Source organism: Geospiza fortis, unplaced genomic scaffold (genome assembly GCF_000277835.1).
Source record: "Geospiza fortis unplaced genomic scaffold, GeoFor_1.0 scaffold424, whole genome shotgun sequence".
Lineage (NCBI taxonomy): Eukaryota > Metazoa > Chordata > Aves > Passeriformes > Thraupidae > Geospiza > Geospiza fortis.
In genome coordinates this window covers 232,659-249,346 of record NW_005054354.1, presented here as the reverse complement: position 1 = coordinate 249,346, position 16,688 = coordinate 232,659, and the positions used below count along the sequence as shown (strand labels likewise).

The window sequence follows — 16,688 nt, the reverse complement described above, 5'->3', positions numbered from 1 at the left end:
TAACAAAACGACATTTTAATTTGATTTCTAAATAAAAGTAAGCATCTGTATCTCATATGCATTCATATATATATATATATATGCCATATCTAAAACAATATAATACTGTCGAGAGTTTAATTCAGCCAAAGAGAGTTGAATAATATCAAGAAATTAAAAACAGAATAGCTTTGAGAGCAACTCATAGGTTCTTCAGCCCCAGGGATGGTTATGATCATCTCCTCTGATTTTCTGCACAAGGAACATAGATATTTCACACAGTAAAAACCTCAGTCAGGACCAATGAATTATAGCTAAACCATAGCAAAGTTTTCAGCAATATTTCTAAAACTAATAACACTTCCTCCAGAATTACTTCCCAACAACTAATTGATGTTATGGCTCTGCTACATTTCGGAGTAGTGATTACCATTATCATTACTTGAAACTTTTAATTTTTGCCACAAGTGATTTTGAATGTTTAGAGCATTAATAAAAATGCTGGCTAGCATTGACTGAGAACTGGTATAAACAGAAGATCATCACATACAGATTTATATGTCATAGACAACAAAGGTGGCATGGGTTCAGACAGATAGTCATAATAATTACAGTGTTATTAATAGGGGAACAAAAATACAGTATGACATGATTTTTTTTTTTAAGGTTTGTAAAAGAATAGACAAAGTTTTGTCTGGTAGAAATCTCTTTGTTCTTCCCTTGGCTGCATTAACTAGTACAGTGTAAGACACAATCTCCTTAAGCAAGTCTTTCCTCTCACAAAACAAAACCAAGAAGGAAAAAACACAGAAGTTTTCAGACTTCATTAGTATTTCAATATTGTTTCTGTTCCACGGGCCGTGGCCGAGTTTCGGTGTTGGAAAGATCTTTGAAAAATTACATTTAACATATTTATTTGCTCTGGTTACTTGAGAAATCTTATTTTAATGACCACGCGTACTAGAATTACTACCACTATAGTTCAAGATTTCAGTAGAAGAGATTAAACCTTTGAGCTCTTTCAATTTAAAATGGCTTTAACTTCTGAGAGCTTTCTGTGATTACCTTATCAATTTCTCTTCAAAACTTAGGGACTCTCTGGTGGTTTTACATCAGTATTTTCAGTTCATTTCTCGCACTAAGATTGCCAGTCCTGACACAACTGTCAAGACCATTCAAGCAAAATTGCAAATTTTCATTTCAAGGTTTACAAGCTAAGCTATTCTCTTTTATTACTTTACAACATGATGCTACATGCTGTGTTATACCAGAAAGTGATAAGAATAGAAAAATGCTTAAATCTTGCGTTTTAGTCTGAGTTTTCTTTTTTTTACTTAGCTGAAAACTGTCTACTATTCCTACCCACTTCTCAAAAGTAACAAGATCTAGAAAGAAAAAAATTGCAAGTTTTGGTTTTTTTTCCCCCCAACAGTATTAAATATGGGAGAGCATTTATCATCTTCAGCTACAGACTGCTTTACAAATCCAACTCACTAACAGGACATACCTCTTGGATAAGGAGCAGCAACACCTAAAAGCAAATGTATAAAATACTTTGTTACATTTATCATATATTTTTACCCAAAAATCTGTAGCTACTCCCATTTTCTTTGCACTATAATTTTACTTATGTCTCTTCCACTAAGCTCTCAACCTCTCTGCTACTAAATCCTAAGCCTTGGCAACACTCTCACTAGTAAAACGGGCAGCTCAGCCAACAGCAGTACCCCAGGAGCACTCAGTAACTCTTTTCTACTGAAAGTCATGCTGGAAAGACACTGTTACTGGGACTCCAACTGCATTATCTTCATTACACTCATTGTTCATGTTTATATTTGCTCTCCAACAAAAGCATACACAAACCACAAAACCAACAATAAATATTCAATAACAGTCAGTTCATGAGACCTGATACAGACTTATCTCTTAAGTAGCAAAGTCCATTCCTCTTTCAGAAGAAAAAAACCATGGCTTTGATACAACTTACTTGAATTGAATAACAACTATAATTATTACACTGAAGATGCTTCTGGGAATGATATCTATGCAATACACTGTAAGGCCAGCTGTAATTTTTTTATTTTATCTGGGATTTTTCATTCACCTTACACTACCTGAACTTACTCTACCACTAATCCTTTTTTACAGAAATTGCATTAATAGGATTTTAATGCTGAAAATATGTGGAACACTAAGAAAGACAGGAATAAGACTATTTTCAGTTCAAGTGTACATTTCAACTGCTATGCAGAGAAACCCTGAAATGGCATTAAAAAGCAAACTGTGAAACTTAATTACCTTCTAATACACATTTGGATCAATGAGAAATTAATTGAGAGATAAATAGGGTCAAATAGCATGGTGAAGGCTTTGCTATCTTCAAGAAACACCAACAAAAATTAATCCCTCCCATAGACACAAATGATATGAAAAATGCACTAACAGGGGCTTTGAGATATGAAAAGAGATGTCAGTGGTAGACTTAAATACAGAGGTCCAAAAAAAAAAACCATAAAAGCACTAGTGATGAAGCACTAGTGATGATAGTCAAAGATAAGACGAGAGAAAAAAATCTCCAAACCCCAGATCCTGCTGCTGTCAGTCATAAATATTGTAAGATAACAAATGTGTGCTCTCAAGATAAATGGTAGATGTCAATTAACACACAGTTTAAGGCATTCTAACTCCTGAAAACATCTGCTGTAGATAATTCATTGAAATTTCTGTGTATCATCATGTCTCCACTCTTAGATATGTGTGAGGAGTTAAAGATTTACTTCTAAAGAGCTTTTCTTGACCAAAAAAAGGAAGGGACCAAGGGCATGATTGATGCTACTGGCATGCCAAATGCAATGCCTCCATGCTAAATACATCTGGGAACAACGGACCAAATACAAAAAGAAAGACAGACTGTCCAGAGAACGAACTGAAATAATGAAAAAGTAAATAATGCTGATAAATACTTCTGTCTGTGTCCAGTGTTCTTCCTGAAATTTGAGATTAAGTTGTCCATTAGAAGAAAAACAACCAAAAGAGAGTGGTTGAACCAAAGCACACAAGCTTGCTGTTGAATTCCTTCTTAAAGTTATAAGACACTTTGTTTCAGATACTTTCTCAAAAAAATTTCGATAATACAAACTGTGAAAAGAAGAAAAAATTGAGGCACATAGTAAGCAAGATGAGTATGGCTGTTTAAAACAGAAACCTAAGGGTCCGAGAGCCCTGCTCACTCTCATATTACATGCCCAAATCTAGTTTTGCACTCAAGTACATTACAGATGATTCTTAAGGAAAGAAAACAAACACATTTGTAGATTCAGAAAAGCTCCAGACACCCATCTTTTACATTGTTCTCATATATGCCCAGGTTTTAGCCTAAAGCAATAGCTTTGCTGTTTGTTATGATTTGGCATTAAAAAAAAAAGCAAAACCAAAATAGGTTCTGTGTCTGTTCCAAGGAGCTGCCTTCTCCTACTGATCTTAGAGAAATGGTACTGACTGACTATCTCCTCATCAAATCACAGTACTAAGCAGGTCTCCTGGCATCTCTAAAGCTCTCCCAATGTCTCGAGACCTTTTAACACCAAGAAACATAAACTAATGCTCCAATGATTTTGCTTTTCACCTTGTTCTGATAGTAAGTTGAACATGAAATTCAGAAAACAAATTAACCAAATACTTTAAAGAAAATAAGTTTCTCTCAACAATGAATGTAAGGCAATTATCGTGGCTCAGAGACAAATATACATTGATTTATTACTCTGGGCATGAAGTTTTGTCATGCTGCAATGTTATGTTTATGTTATGTATGTAGAGGAGGCAAAATTAGGAGGAATTTCAAAGAACTAGAAATACATTTGAAAGAGGACTTGTTGTTTTTGCAAACTTCTTGTCTTCTACCCAGTACATCCACTTACATAGTGTCCTTCTTTCTCTGAGTCATTTAAGCCTTAACTGCATATTGTGTGAGACTTCAGGAAAGAGCATTTCCATCCACTGGGCTGCCCGTGAGCAGCAGTCCTTGGGCACAGAGTGCAGTGCCAGGCTACACCCAGCAGGCTGTGTCAGTTGATGTGTGGACACAAACAAAAATAAAGCAAAAACCCTTCACCTAAAATGCATGAAATGTCAAATGAACATTGGCACTAACATTTTAGTGAAGGACAACTTTTGAAAACTACCCACATCAATCACTCTTCTAGATGGAGAAACAAGACAAAGACATTTAGCCCAAACCAGCACATATTTATTTATTTATTTACTTATTTATTTAGTTTTCTGTCTCACAGCATTCTTTCACTGTTATTGAATAGAGTGAGTGTGCATGATTCCATACATGTGCATTACCAATGTAAATGTATTTTTGCAAATTTGCTATTATTTTCAAAATCTTTTTCAATTAATGTGTAATAGGAAAGGCACTTGCAGAGCAAAAGTTACAAAATACTACAGCGATGGCTTGTCTTCAATGATGACTCCTTCTGGCCATTACTCTCTTATGTTGATTCCTTCTCTCTCTTTTCCTCTCCAGTTTTATGGAGAAAAATTGCACTGCCCTGACAGAGGTCTTGTGCCTGTGTGATTTGCTGGACCATGTCCAACCTCTTTGAATGCAGCTATTGGTTATAGCATTCTTCTTTAACATCCCTGTTTTCTTTCTTCCTTGTTTCTACATGATTGCTTGTTCCTTTTATCTTACCTTGTCTTGTATCTTTTTGGACCAAGTACTAAGTACTGTACTCTCTGGGATTGTTTTCTACCCAAGAATAACTGCTGTCTTCCTCTCTCTGATTCTACCTAATTTTGATTTTGCTTGGTAACTTCACTCCATTTGCTCAATTTTACTTTCAAGAACTGTTTCTCCCATGATATTCACAATAAAGTACATGGAGACAATGGCTTGGTAGAAGGGCATGCCCATGGACCAGACAAAAGAGTGACCAGCAACCATAAAAAGCCTTGTGTACTTCAGGAGAACTTTCACTAGTTTGCTGGAACAGTAAAAAAGTGCATAAAATAATGCTTCAGCATGGAGGTGTCTCATTTGAATTCACTTTTCACTAATTTTTGTCGACTTAGTCAACTTAAGTCCTTATTGACTAAAGCAAACAGAAAAAAACACACATAGAGACACATGGCCTTGTTGGCTTGTAGAGTGAGTTTAGGCCACACCTCGCAGTTGCAGCATGTTGCTGACACAGCAGTGTAAGGATCAGCATGAAAAGCACTCCCCAGCTTATACAACTTTATCTGCAAATCCTCCTGCTCTGAGTGCAGCTAAGTTAGCAGAGGAGTGCTGTTGTCAACTTAGCTAACTATGTTTAGCACCAATCTATACTCTCACATCTGTAGTCAGAAAAACTTAATTTTCCCAAGACACCACTGCCCCTCCACAGAGAAAGCTGTGTAACCACACCAGCACAGCAGAAGCTTTCCAGAACACGAGCTAAAACCCAACCTGAATGTCCACCTGGGTGCACAGCTCACCAGCTATCACACTAAATAAACATCTCAGTGCCTACTTTGTTCAAAACACTGCTAGGGCAAGCTACAACACTGCTAATTTTGGTCAGCCAAGAGCATGGCTACTCATGTAGATCCTAGATTAAACAGAAACTTTCCAAGCACCCTCAGTAACAATCACCAACTGTATGCAGTTACCTAATTCTGAAAAATGCTCAAGTTAAAAGGAACACAAATCATGAAAAAAAATTCAAAAGGGAAAAACGGGAGAAAAGAAAAAAGGAAGAAGTCTACAAAATACCCTCTAGCTCAATACATTATTTGACCATACTGGCAACAGACCACTTCCTAACTATAAATTCTTACATACAACTTTTCATGAAACAAAACAAACACTACAGTAGATATTTTAATATTTTTTATTATTCTGAAACAACAGAAATTCCTATAGAAATGGTACTGAAATATTACTGTATTGAGTAATACATGAGGCAAAGCCTAGTTAATACAGCTGTGCAGATTTGAAAAAGCTGGTTTGGCTGTTGGGATGCTCTTGAGGACTGTGCTGACCAGCTGGAGCAGTGAGTCCCAGCAGTGACTGCAGTGTCGCTGCACTCCTTGAATGTCAGCACCTGGACATTGGCAGTTCTCCTCAAACATAAAGAGACTGGCAGTGGAACCCGTGCACACTCTCAGCTGCCCATGTCACATTTCTGTAAAGTTAAGCAGTGACACTGTTAAAACTCATGCTCAGACCAAATCCTCCTTCCATAGCTGTGAACTTACCTTCTTGTGATACTCAATTAGTACCATGTGATAAGTTCTCTTCAAGGACACACTCTCTGTGGCCAGATCAGCTTGAGTGGTGGGCATGGAGAATTGCACCTAACTTACCTGGTGAGGTCTTGAAAGGTTCCTCCTTCCAAATCCCTTGCACCTCCAGAACCTTGGCAACACAGGTTTGTGCCAGGGGTAAAACAACATTCAGGTTAAGGAGAAAATATAAAAAATGAATGGGAAGGGAATACAAACAGTATCCTTGCCTTCTTGAAAGTCAACAGCAGCCAGCTCTGTAGGACTTCAGTCCACAGGTCTCAAACCGGCAGCAGCCCTTCACAGTAGCAGAGGAGGGCACTTGCAGTTCTTGATACAAATGTAGTCCCATTTGCAAGTCAGATTTATTCAGGGAACAATCCATGCAACAGCCAATTGTTGCCAGCGCTAAATTCTGAACCACATTAAAAACCTAGGAACATATACTTAATATAATGAAATATTAATAATACAGTTAACCTTGCGCTGACTTGATTATCTCAGCAAAACCTCTGCTACTAAAATCAACCAGAAGTTCCACACGGCTGCACCAGACTGACACAAAAATTAAATGGTGTCGCTTCAGGATTCAGGTCAACTGTCATAAGGATCACAGATGGCTTGGGCTATCTAGGCTGAATCTATGTTTCTCTTTGATAAACATCAAAAATGAACAAATAAAAATAACTGAAACACAGTTTTAACATCCATCTTAATGAGAATGATGGAATGTATGTTTTATGGATTTATCACTTTTTTGACTGTCACAAGAGAAACACCTCATTTTTGTATTCTAGCAGCAACAAGTATAATTTACATTTGTCTAGCTACGACCAAGCAAAGTTCCAGTCATGACTTTGCAGGTTTCATCTCACTTTAGCTAACAGACAGAGATCATATTATTTTTCTTGTGTATTCCATTAATGCTGATGACACTCAAGGTCCAGAATGTGTAAGATGAATCCTACTTAAAGGACACAAATGGAGAAGGTGGTACTTCCCATAGCATACATATCTATAAAAGGCGTTGAAATTACAGCTTTCACCTGTGGATAGTGATCTAGCAAGATCTGTGAAACATTTCATTTTTGTCAGTTTTTAGAAGGCAACTGCTAAAGTAAATCCCAAAGCAGAAAGAATTTTTTTTTCAGTTCTTAAGAAATAACTTACACATGAAATACATACTAAAGATCAAAGGTTGCACTGCACATCAGGTCTGGTACGATATGCCAGTTTTTTGGCTTAATTGCGGCAGGATGTTCCCTGAACAATTGTTGACGTGTTAAATTATATGCTAAATTGCATTGAGATGCAGCAAAAAATCCCGTAATTCAGCACTTGTTTCTCAGGAGCCATAGTTGAAAGAATAACATCAAATCAGACTTATTTTCTTGGCAGAAGTGATGTATCCTTGTGAAGTGATGTATTGCTGGAAAATCTACAGATAGATACATGTAAAACCCCTCAGCCTTGTACCATCTCAAAGCCTTAAATGAAGTGGGTACAATGACTGGGAGAACTTTCAAACAGAGAAAGCTTAAAGTCTCCCCGCTCACTAACTGTGTTAATAATTGGAAATAAATGTAAAAATATAAAAGTAGAAAAAATGCGATGGATTTTGTTATAAACCGATGCCCACCGATCTTCAGTTAGTATCACCGTCTATTTACAAGGCAAGTTTTGCACTTCTGAGGAGTACTCTGAGGAATTGCTCTGTTCGGTTCAATCAAAGAAGACTAAAGTCTGAAAACGTCCCACTCGGAGAGCCGCGGAGCAATTCCTGATTCACAGGAAAGCTTTGGCCGAGGAACGCCCGGTGAATGCCCCGGGCACAGCCCTGACGGGGCACCGGGGCCGGGGCCGCCCCTCCCCTCAGCATCGCCTCGCTGCGATTGGCCCGAGCGGGCCCACCCGGCAGCAATCTCACTTCTGGTTGGCTCAAACTTCCGGGCCGCTTCGGGGGGCCAATAAGGCGCAGGGTTGTTTCCCTGTCCCAAAATGGCGGCGCTCAGTGGTGCTTCTGTGGAAGGGAATGGCGGGGAGTGAAGCCTGAGGGAGCGGGCCGGGAGCGCGGAGGGGGATGAGCGTGGCCCGCCCCTGGACGGTGCCGGGCCGGGGGGGCGTCCGTGGCCGTCCCGCTCCGCTGTGACCCCAACACCGCGTTCCAGCCCCGCGGGACCCCGCGGGTCCTTGAGTCTCCCCGCAGGCACCGTGTCCGCTCGGTCGCTGCTGGGACGCGGGTTCCTTGTTAGCTCAGCGCTCGGAGCCTCCGGCGCTGGGCGCCTCCAGTTGTCTGCTGGAGATGGCTGGTGGTCAGTTAGCGCTGGTTCTAGCTTGTGTCGGAAAGGTTGTTCAATAATTGTTCAATAATTGTCCGAATGTGCGCTCCCAGCCTGACATCGCGGTTAAAGGAGTTAACGTGATCGTGGGAATGCGTTCGCCGGGAAATGTTGAGTGGGAGAATGTTTGTAGCTCTCAGCAGGGCCAAGTTAGGATGTTTTGAAACTTGATACAAGTCATGAAGTTTTTTTAAATACTTTGTAGGAAGCTGTATTTTTTAGGCATAGAGACATGTTTTAGTTTCTGCTACGTATTTTGAAACATTGTCAATTTCTCAGCTTTCTTCTGAAGTGCGAGCGGCAGAGCAGTCGTTGTGTAAGTGTAAAGAGCTACGAGCACATTCTCCCATTCAAGATTTTCTGGGGAAGAGATTCCCAAAGTCCTGTTAACTCTTTTGACTGTTATATCAGCATGGAAATACATGTTCAGATTATTATTTAACAATAACATTCTCTGGTTTTATCCTTAAATTGTTCTTACAGTACAGTTTTCTATATTCTTTTTGTAAGAATGATGTGCACTTGTGGTTCTCAGGGAACAGTAACTCTGTATTTTATACCCTTAATGTGAACTCAGCAACGTGGTCTTGCTCATCATTTACCTTCTTACTTTTTCAGCAGCCCATGAGCACTAACCTGGAGTGGTTTTATTTCTTTAGTTACAAACTAACTTTGCAGTTCACCTGTTGTCCTTCTTTTAATATGTTTTCTTTGTAACTTTGCTGAGTCTCTTGAGGGTGAAACACTTCTGGCCTTCCTCCCTTGCACAGGATCTGTAAATAGTTGCAGTTAATTTGCAGGCAACTGCAGGCTTGTGGAAAAACAAGGACACTGTGGAGAATCTGCTTTTGATTTTAATTCATTTTTTCATGGCGTGGAGAGGACTGTTGTTTTCTGTTTGAGTGGATTTGCATGGCAGGTATTCACAGAGTGGTGTAAGGAAAGGGCACGTGCTGTGTCTGTGGAAATGGGCAGTGACACCTGACCCTCATGTGGGCATAGAGCAGGGATGTGGCTGTGGAAAGGATGGCATGTGGCTCTGTGGAAAGGCTTGTGGGGGATTGATTTCCATGGAATCACATAAAAATCATTAAGAGTTTTGGTAAACCACCATTTTCAGTCATCCCTAGGGCTAGTTTCACTGGTGTTAATGCTGCAGCTCTTGTGAAAATCTAAGCCTCTCTTAAAATCTGTTTTGACTGCAGTCATTTTGGCTTGGTTCTATCTCAGATAAATCAGGTAGATCAGGTTTACTAAGGTTGGAATTATCCTTATGGTCTGGAGATAGTTTTTGGTGTGTCAGGAGGGCATGTTTGTTCTATGTGATTTTTATTACAGGTTTGGGTAGTTGTTAATGTTGCATAAGATTTATAATCATAATGAAATATGATTTATTTCTCTTACAATTAGAGAGTTCTGTTGTAATAATTTCTGATATGGAGCCACATGTAAGTCTTGATATGTCTTCTGTGGCTTTTTTTTAATTTACAAAATAGTTTTATACCCAATAACTGGGAGGTAAATGAACTTTTAGTTTGTAGATAGTTTTGGTTTTCGCCCAATAACGTGCTATTTTGTAATGTTAGAGGCTAGTGAGTAAATCTGTCTTTGGAAGCTTGTTTCAAAGCATTCTTTTAGTACTCCTATGGCTTTTATTCTCTAAGCTGTCACCTTCTGCATTTTTCTGTAGCTTTGTCATCCTTGTACTTCAGTAATGGTTAAGAACTGTGTGGTTGGATTTTGGGTGACAAGGGTATGTAGAAGATTAAATCTCTATAGATATTTCTTTGAGAATTTTTAACTTTTTGCAAGAGATGAAGAAATGATAAATCTGAGAAGAGAATTTTTGTAGATTCTTACTGCAGAGTCTAAGTTATTTATTATTTTAATTCCTGGTTAGAAAAATAAAATAGCCTTAGCTTAGGTCTCACAGAGTTCCTGTTTAGCAAATCTATGATTTTTATTAAATTACTTCTTAGTATGCACACAATTGCAGGTTTATTATTTTTAGTTTTTGAAGCAGACAACTGTTGGAACATTAATTTCTCTTTATTATTGACTATTTAATACACAGAAACTCTCCAAATATTTATTATTTTTGTGATAACTCTCTTTGTTTTCCTTTAGTATCCAACATGTGTACGGAGCTCAGCATCCACCTTTTGACCCATTATTGCATGGAACGTGAGTTAACCTAATATTTAAATATTCCAAGTATTTTGTGTCTCCTTTGTCTTCTCTTTTTTTTTCCTGTTGGCTGTAAACTTTATTGTTAATCTTCCTTTTTCAATTTTTGTCATAATCTTGACTTCCCTGTTTTGACTTCTCCTTTGTGACTTCCTGATGGTTACCATATTTGCAGGAACAAATCAGCTCTTTCAGATCTTAACTAACATAGATTGCCAACTGTTATTATTTATTTTTAATGCCTTATGCACGGGAAATTGTGGTAAAGTAATAAAATAGTGTCACAAAGACAAGTATTTGCTTGGAAGGACGTCATGCTTCTACTAAATTTTTTCAAGGGCTGGTTTCAGATAGTAGAAGAAGTAAACATTCTAGTTAATTTTCATATGATGCAAAGTTGGAGGCAGTTGAAATGTGTGATCCTAAGGGTGGAATCAAAAGAAATGAAATTGACTGGCTCAAAATACAGAGGTGTAGAGACCCAGTAACAAGAACTGGAAGTTTATTGCTTGAAGTGACAGAACTAGAGAAAGTCCTTGCTGTTTTAGACAGTGATGACAAGTCAGGTGAAAGTGTAAGTGTTGTTGCACCTGTTAGGGAAGATACTCCCTGTAGGACATAACAGAAGCATTATAACTGATACTGTATGAGAACTGGGTAAGAACTTTTTCTGATGTGCCGTTCTACCTGCCTTGTCTTAACAGAAAAAAGAAAAACTAGCCCAGGTGGAGAGAGAGGGAGGTCAGAAACGAACTCAAGAACCATCTTGATGTGATTCTGTGCCAGATGACCCTGCTTGAGCAAGGAATTTGGGGCAGATGACCCTCTGTGATCCCTTCCCATCTTACTTATTCTGTGAAAGCACAGTTAAATTAATGGCAGTGACTTCTTTATTTCTTGGGAACAGACTAAAAAACCCTCTCAATGTTATATCTTACTCAGCTCATTTCTGAAGGGAGATGTGACTGCTCTGCATTGCTGTAAGTGAGAGCAAGTTCCAGGCTAGGGAGGGATACTTGGCTCATATCTCATACTGCCTGTTGACAGAGAGGCAAAAGGTTGGGAGCTGATCAGGGTCCACTTAGACTAGTAACTGGAAGAAATATCTTTCCTCTGAGAAGAGCAAAGTTCTGAAGGAAATCCGTGCTGGCATGCCTGGATGGGGAGGAATGATAGATTTAATGAGTTTTAAGGTGAGACTTGGTTTGTTTATGACAGTGGTTGTGTTGCATGATTGCTTATGATGGCATAGGAGTAGACCATGACTTGATTTCAGCTCCTGTGCTGTTATTCAGCAATTGCATTGAAAGGGCTGAAATCTACAGAAATGGATGAAGCAAGAGCAGTGCAGTGTGCCCTATTTTATAAGCTAGTCTAGTAGTAATCCTTTCATGTCATTTTGGGGTTGGCCTTTTTTTTTTTTTATTTGGGCTTTGTTTTTCTAAGAAAAGGGAAAGAAAGATTTGTTTCGTTTCTATTCAAACCAACAAAGTGTCAGTTTTTACAGCCCTTTTTTTCAGATTTCTTTAGCTGTATGTTACTGTGGGTGGATGTAGTGGCAACATGTGTGGAGAGAGATAAATATTTGCTACCTATGTAGTGTCAACTATGAACTTACAGGGTTTGGTCGTACCCAGAGTGTTTTGCTTCTTTACTAGTTTTCTAAATAGTGTTTATTTGTTTTTGAACAGCTTGATAAAACCAGGTTCAAAGCCACCTACAACTCCAGTGAAATTGAAGAAAGTCAGCACCTTCCAAGAATTTGAAAGTAACACAAGTGATGCTTGGGATCTTGGAGATGATGATGATGAACTCTTAGCAATAGCTGCTGAGAACTTAAATACAGAAGTGGTCATGGAAACAGCTCACAAAGTAATTCAGAATCACAGCAAGCTACAAGAACAGCATAAATTTCAGGAAGAACATCTACAGGAAGAAAAACAAGAGGAATTTGCACAGCTGACTTCAGTTGCATGTGGTGATAATAGGCTTGTTAAATCAGTCAGTGAAGGTCATACATCGAGTTCGTTAGGTATGTTGAAAAGTGAAAACGATCTTGGGAGTTAAAGGATGAGAGCTACCATATTTGCTCTTGTAAGACAGTAAACCCTTCCCAACCCTTTATTGATATTGCAGGAAAATACTGTTTATCACTAGTGATTTGAGAGGAAGACTGCATGCCTTATGCAATTGTAATGCATGTGTGTGAGGGAAGAATAAGTTTTGTTTTCACTATTTGTTTTTCACTATTGTGAAAAATTATAAATAAATTTAATTAAAATACAAATATAACTAAAATATATGGAAAAGCAGGACAAAATCATGCAGGTGGACTGGGAGATTCACCCTCATGTGATCTTTTCCATGGTTTATAAGCTTTCAATTGCAATAATTTCAAGATTTCTCAGTAGTTGTTTTATTAATTTGTTTTCTTTTTGTTTAAGAATGTGAGGGAAAGAACAGCTTTTAGTAACACAGATTTTAGAAATCCATGAGCCTTGCTATTAATATGATCTCTGATGTATTTTAATTGTGGAATACTGCTTCAAAGAGAAATGCTGCTTCTGCTAAATCCAAGTAATTTGAAGTCCAAACTTCTGCTATACTTGAGTTTGCATTTTTCAAAAACAGAATTCTGTTTTAAATTTAAAAATTAAATTCAACTGATTAGTAGCCTTCTCACTAGCCAAGGCTAACTGCTATACTTCTTTTTCCCTTCAGATAGTGCTAGTGAAAATTCTTCCATGCAGAGGTCACAGTCACTTCCTCAAACTTCCATACCTCCCTTGGCAAGTGGAATGGCAGACTACAGCACTTCAGTTACTCCTGCATTAACTGAGAGAGAAGCATCTCGACTGGACAAATTTAAGCAGCTACTTGCTGGCCCAAATACAGATCTTGGTGAGTGTTTCTCATAGAACCTATGAATTACATCTAAACTATTCTTCAACTGTAGAATTTTCCTATTTGATGTACTGTCCTGCCCTATGGTTTGGTTAGGATCTAATCCTTTCAACATTGAAAACTGATCTTTTAAAAGAAAGAATAAAATTGAAAGTTTATAGCACTCCTGCTTTTAATAAGTGATTTGCATACATCCTACTGATATATGTAGGGTGTTCGATGGGTTCTTGTTCTTTCTCACATTATTTCTTCCTACCAGACTAATCTCTGTAGAAAAAAACCCCGTGGTATAATTAGCTGTGTTTATTGTTAATGCCTGATAATGGAACAGCTTGCTATGTAAGTGTGATTTTCATGCTTGGAAATAAATAGGAGTGAAAAACCATGAGGCGTGTAAGTATTACTGCTTGTCTACTCCGTGAGCCTTGTTCGTGTTCACAGGCTGATACAGTAGTTCTGTGTCTCATCTGTGAATGCTGACAACAAGTCAATGGGAAAACAAATGTATTGTCAGATAACTTGACTGTTCCCTTTGTTTACTGGATTTTAGCTGCTGAATAGTCAATACAAGTGCCAAGAGGGTATCACAGAATCAAATGGCTTTGTATCCCAAGTGAAAATCTGAAACAGGATTAGTACACTCCATTTGGAGAACTTGGTGATTAGGAGTTGAGGGCAAAATAATGAATAAAGAAAATGTCTTTGAGGTAGATGATTCTGGAAGATATCTTCAGGAAACTTACAGAAAGAAGTAGAAATTGCATGTTTACACTTCTTGAATTGATACTCTCCTGCCTGGTCATTGTCATGAGGCTTCTTCAATATAATACAGTCCAAGTTGTAGCTTTTATTTTTTTTTTTTTCCATGCTGTGTCTTATTGTCAGATTGATACTGGGAAAGTACAATTATGGAAACTATAATAACTGCATGAGACTGAGCATTTCAGTGAGTTATAGGACATTCTTATGAAATGCAACTGTGAATAAAGGGGGGTCTTAACACATATTTTACATAAACTTGAAAATGGTAATCAAACATAGCTTTTTAGCCCTTTGATCTAACCGATGTTGTGACCTTTGTGATTGTGACTGACATGGAAACTCATAGCTTAAGAATGTTGTGATAGTAGAAATCTTTGTTATATAAGGTTGCAAAATCAGAGGAAAGACAGAATTCAGTTTAAACCTATCCATTTCACTTTTGCTTTCTATTTAGTTTAGAATACTTTACCAGTACATCAGGTTTATGGATTAAAGTGAAATAATTTTGGAAGAAAATTTCCAGTCCTATTAGGAGTGCAGTCACCCTGTCTGTAGTGAACTTAGTCAACATAAAACAAACTATATTTTTTTTTTGCTATTGAACTTGATGAATCTCACCCTGAAATATATGTAAGAAAGTGAAATATGAATATGCTTCCTTGATATTAAAGTGTGAAAAATATCTTGTAAGCTCTCAGTATTATTTCTTGTACAAACCACTAAATAATGCCTTTTCTACATGTGTTTATAGGAAGCTTGTTCTTTCTCTTGCTGTACAAACTGAAAAGTACAGTTTGAAGTTGTGTGAATAGAAGTTTATACCCAGTTTTGACTTTTTTTACACAAATATCATGTATTTTGTGTCTTGAATATGTCCAATAGTACATGTATCTATCTACAGGTAATACATTATAGTTTTAGTGAAAGAAATGAACTCATTATTCATGACATGCAAGCTCTTGATGATCATGAAGCTCTCAGGAATAGATCATGTATGATAGTAGTGCTTGGACTGCCTTCTTGGTATCTGTTAGGGAAAGTGTGTGTACATATATATACGTATGCAAACATGTATATGCTTATTGCAGTGTGCACAATTCATCAGAATCTGGTGGGTGCATGTCTATATGCATTTTTAATATATGCATTTTTTGAAGATGTTTGGTTTAGCTCAGTGCTACAGTGAAGATTATGTTTAAAAAGTATTCTTGATTTATGGCGGCAGTAGCCTGTGAAAGTGTTACAGGTTGTGTGTGGTGGACTTTTAAATTTGTTGTTGGGGTGATGTTTTTTTTTTTTTTTCCCTGTTTTTCTTCAGAACAATACTGGAAATGTACTAAGATAGAAACTAGGCAATAGTCTCTAAGCTAAAATTTGTGGTAATATAAGAATAGTGGCTTTCTGTTGCAGATGGCTTATTCTGTCTGTGTGTGTGGCGTCATGTGGTATGTGTGAGTCTGTTTTGTGTTAGACCCACGAATAGTTGGGCTTTATTTGTCACAGTGAATTAAATTAGTAGGATGTGGAGACATTTTTGTAAATATTTCTCTTCATTTCTGCAAGTATTAGGCTTGGTTTTGCTTGGAAGTAGAAGTAAACTGAAGTGAAGTATTTCTATTGTGTTTGTTTTCTTGATATAGTTTCACATTTTGTTGAAATAGATTATGTAACAAGTCCTTTCAAAGCAAAATAGAAGTAAGTTAATTTGTGGAACTGTAGCCATGTTATGCACATATTCTCTTATCATAACAAGAGAAATCAACATTGACTATAAATACAAAGTAATGCAAATGACCTTGAAATCCTTTGTGTCCCATTTGAATAATCATTATCCTATAAAGATGGTGTAAAATGCAGTTTTAGTATGTATGCCAACTAGAGGTGTGAAAGGGTGTGTTCTTCCAAAAGAAAAATCTCAAAAAGATGAATTATGTGTATAAATTTGGAAGTGAATATTATTTTAGTAATTGGAAACCACTAGTAGATTTTGGAGTTGGGTTTGGTCCACAGGCTGGCTGCTTTGAACTTGTGGAAATAGGCAGTTACTGCAAGAAATGTGGGCTGGTACAAGGAGCCTACTGTATGGAGCAGTTTGGTTGAACGGGGACTTGAGGAGTGACCCCTGGCATTTAGATTGTAGTGAGTGCAGGGATGCAGGGTCAGGAAGCAGAGTGGGGCTGCTGGTAGGGTAGCTGAGCTCAGGAGACAGCTGTGGGGTAGCTGTAGGGTCTGTTTGTCTGC

General features: G+C 37.8%; 1 protein-coding gene across 1 annotated transcript in view; it reads left to right on the top strand.

The window, feature by feature from the left end:
• The window catches only part of TBC1D22A (TBC1 domain family member 22A), a 165,647-nt gene that overhangs the window by 18,077 nt on the left and 130,882 nt on the right, over nt 1-16,688 (top strand). Inside the window, exons 2-5 of the mRNA XM_031059009.1 lie at nt 8,304-8,567; nt 10,722-10,778; nt 12,473-12,813; nt 13,503-13,682. Of these exons, the coding sequence (XP_030914869.1) occupies nt 8,304-8,567; nt 10,722-10,778; nt 12,473-12,813; nt 13,503-13,682 (842 nt within the window). The remainder of the gene's footprint in view (nt 1-8,303; nt 8,568-10,721; nt 10,779-12,472; nt 12,814-13,502; nt 13,683-16,688) is intronic.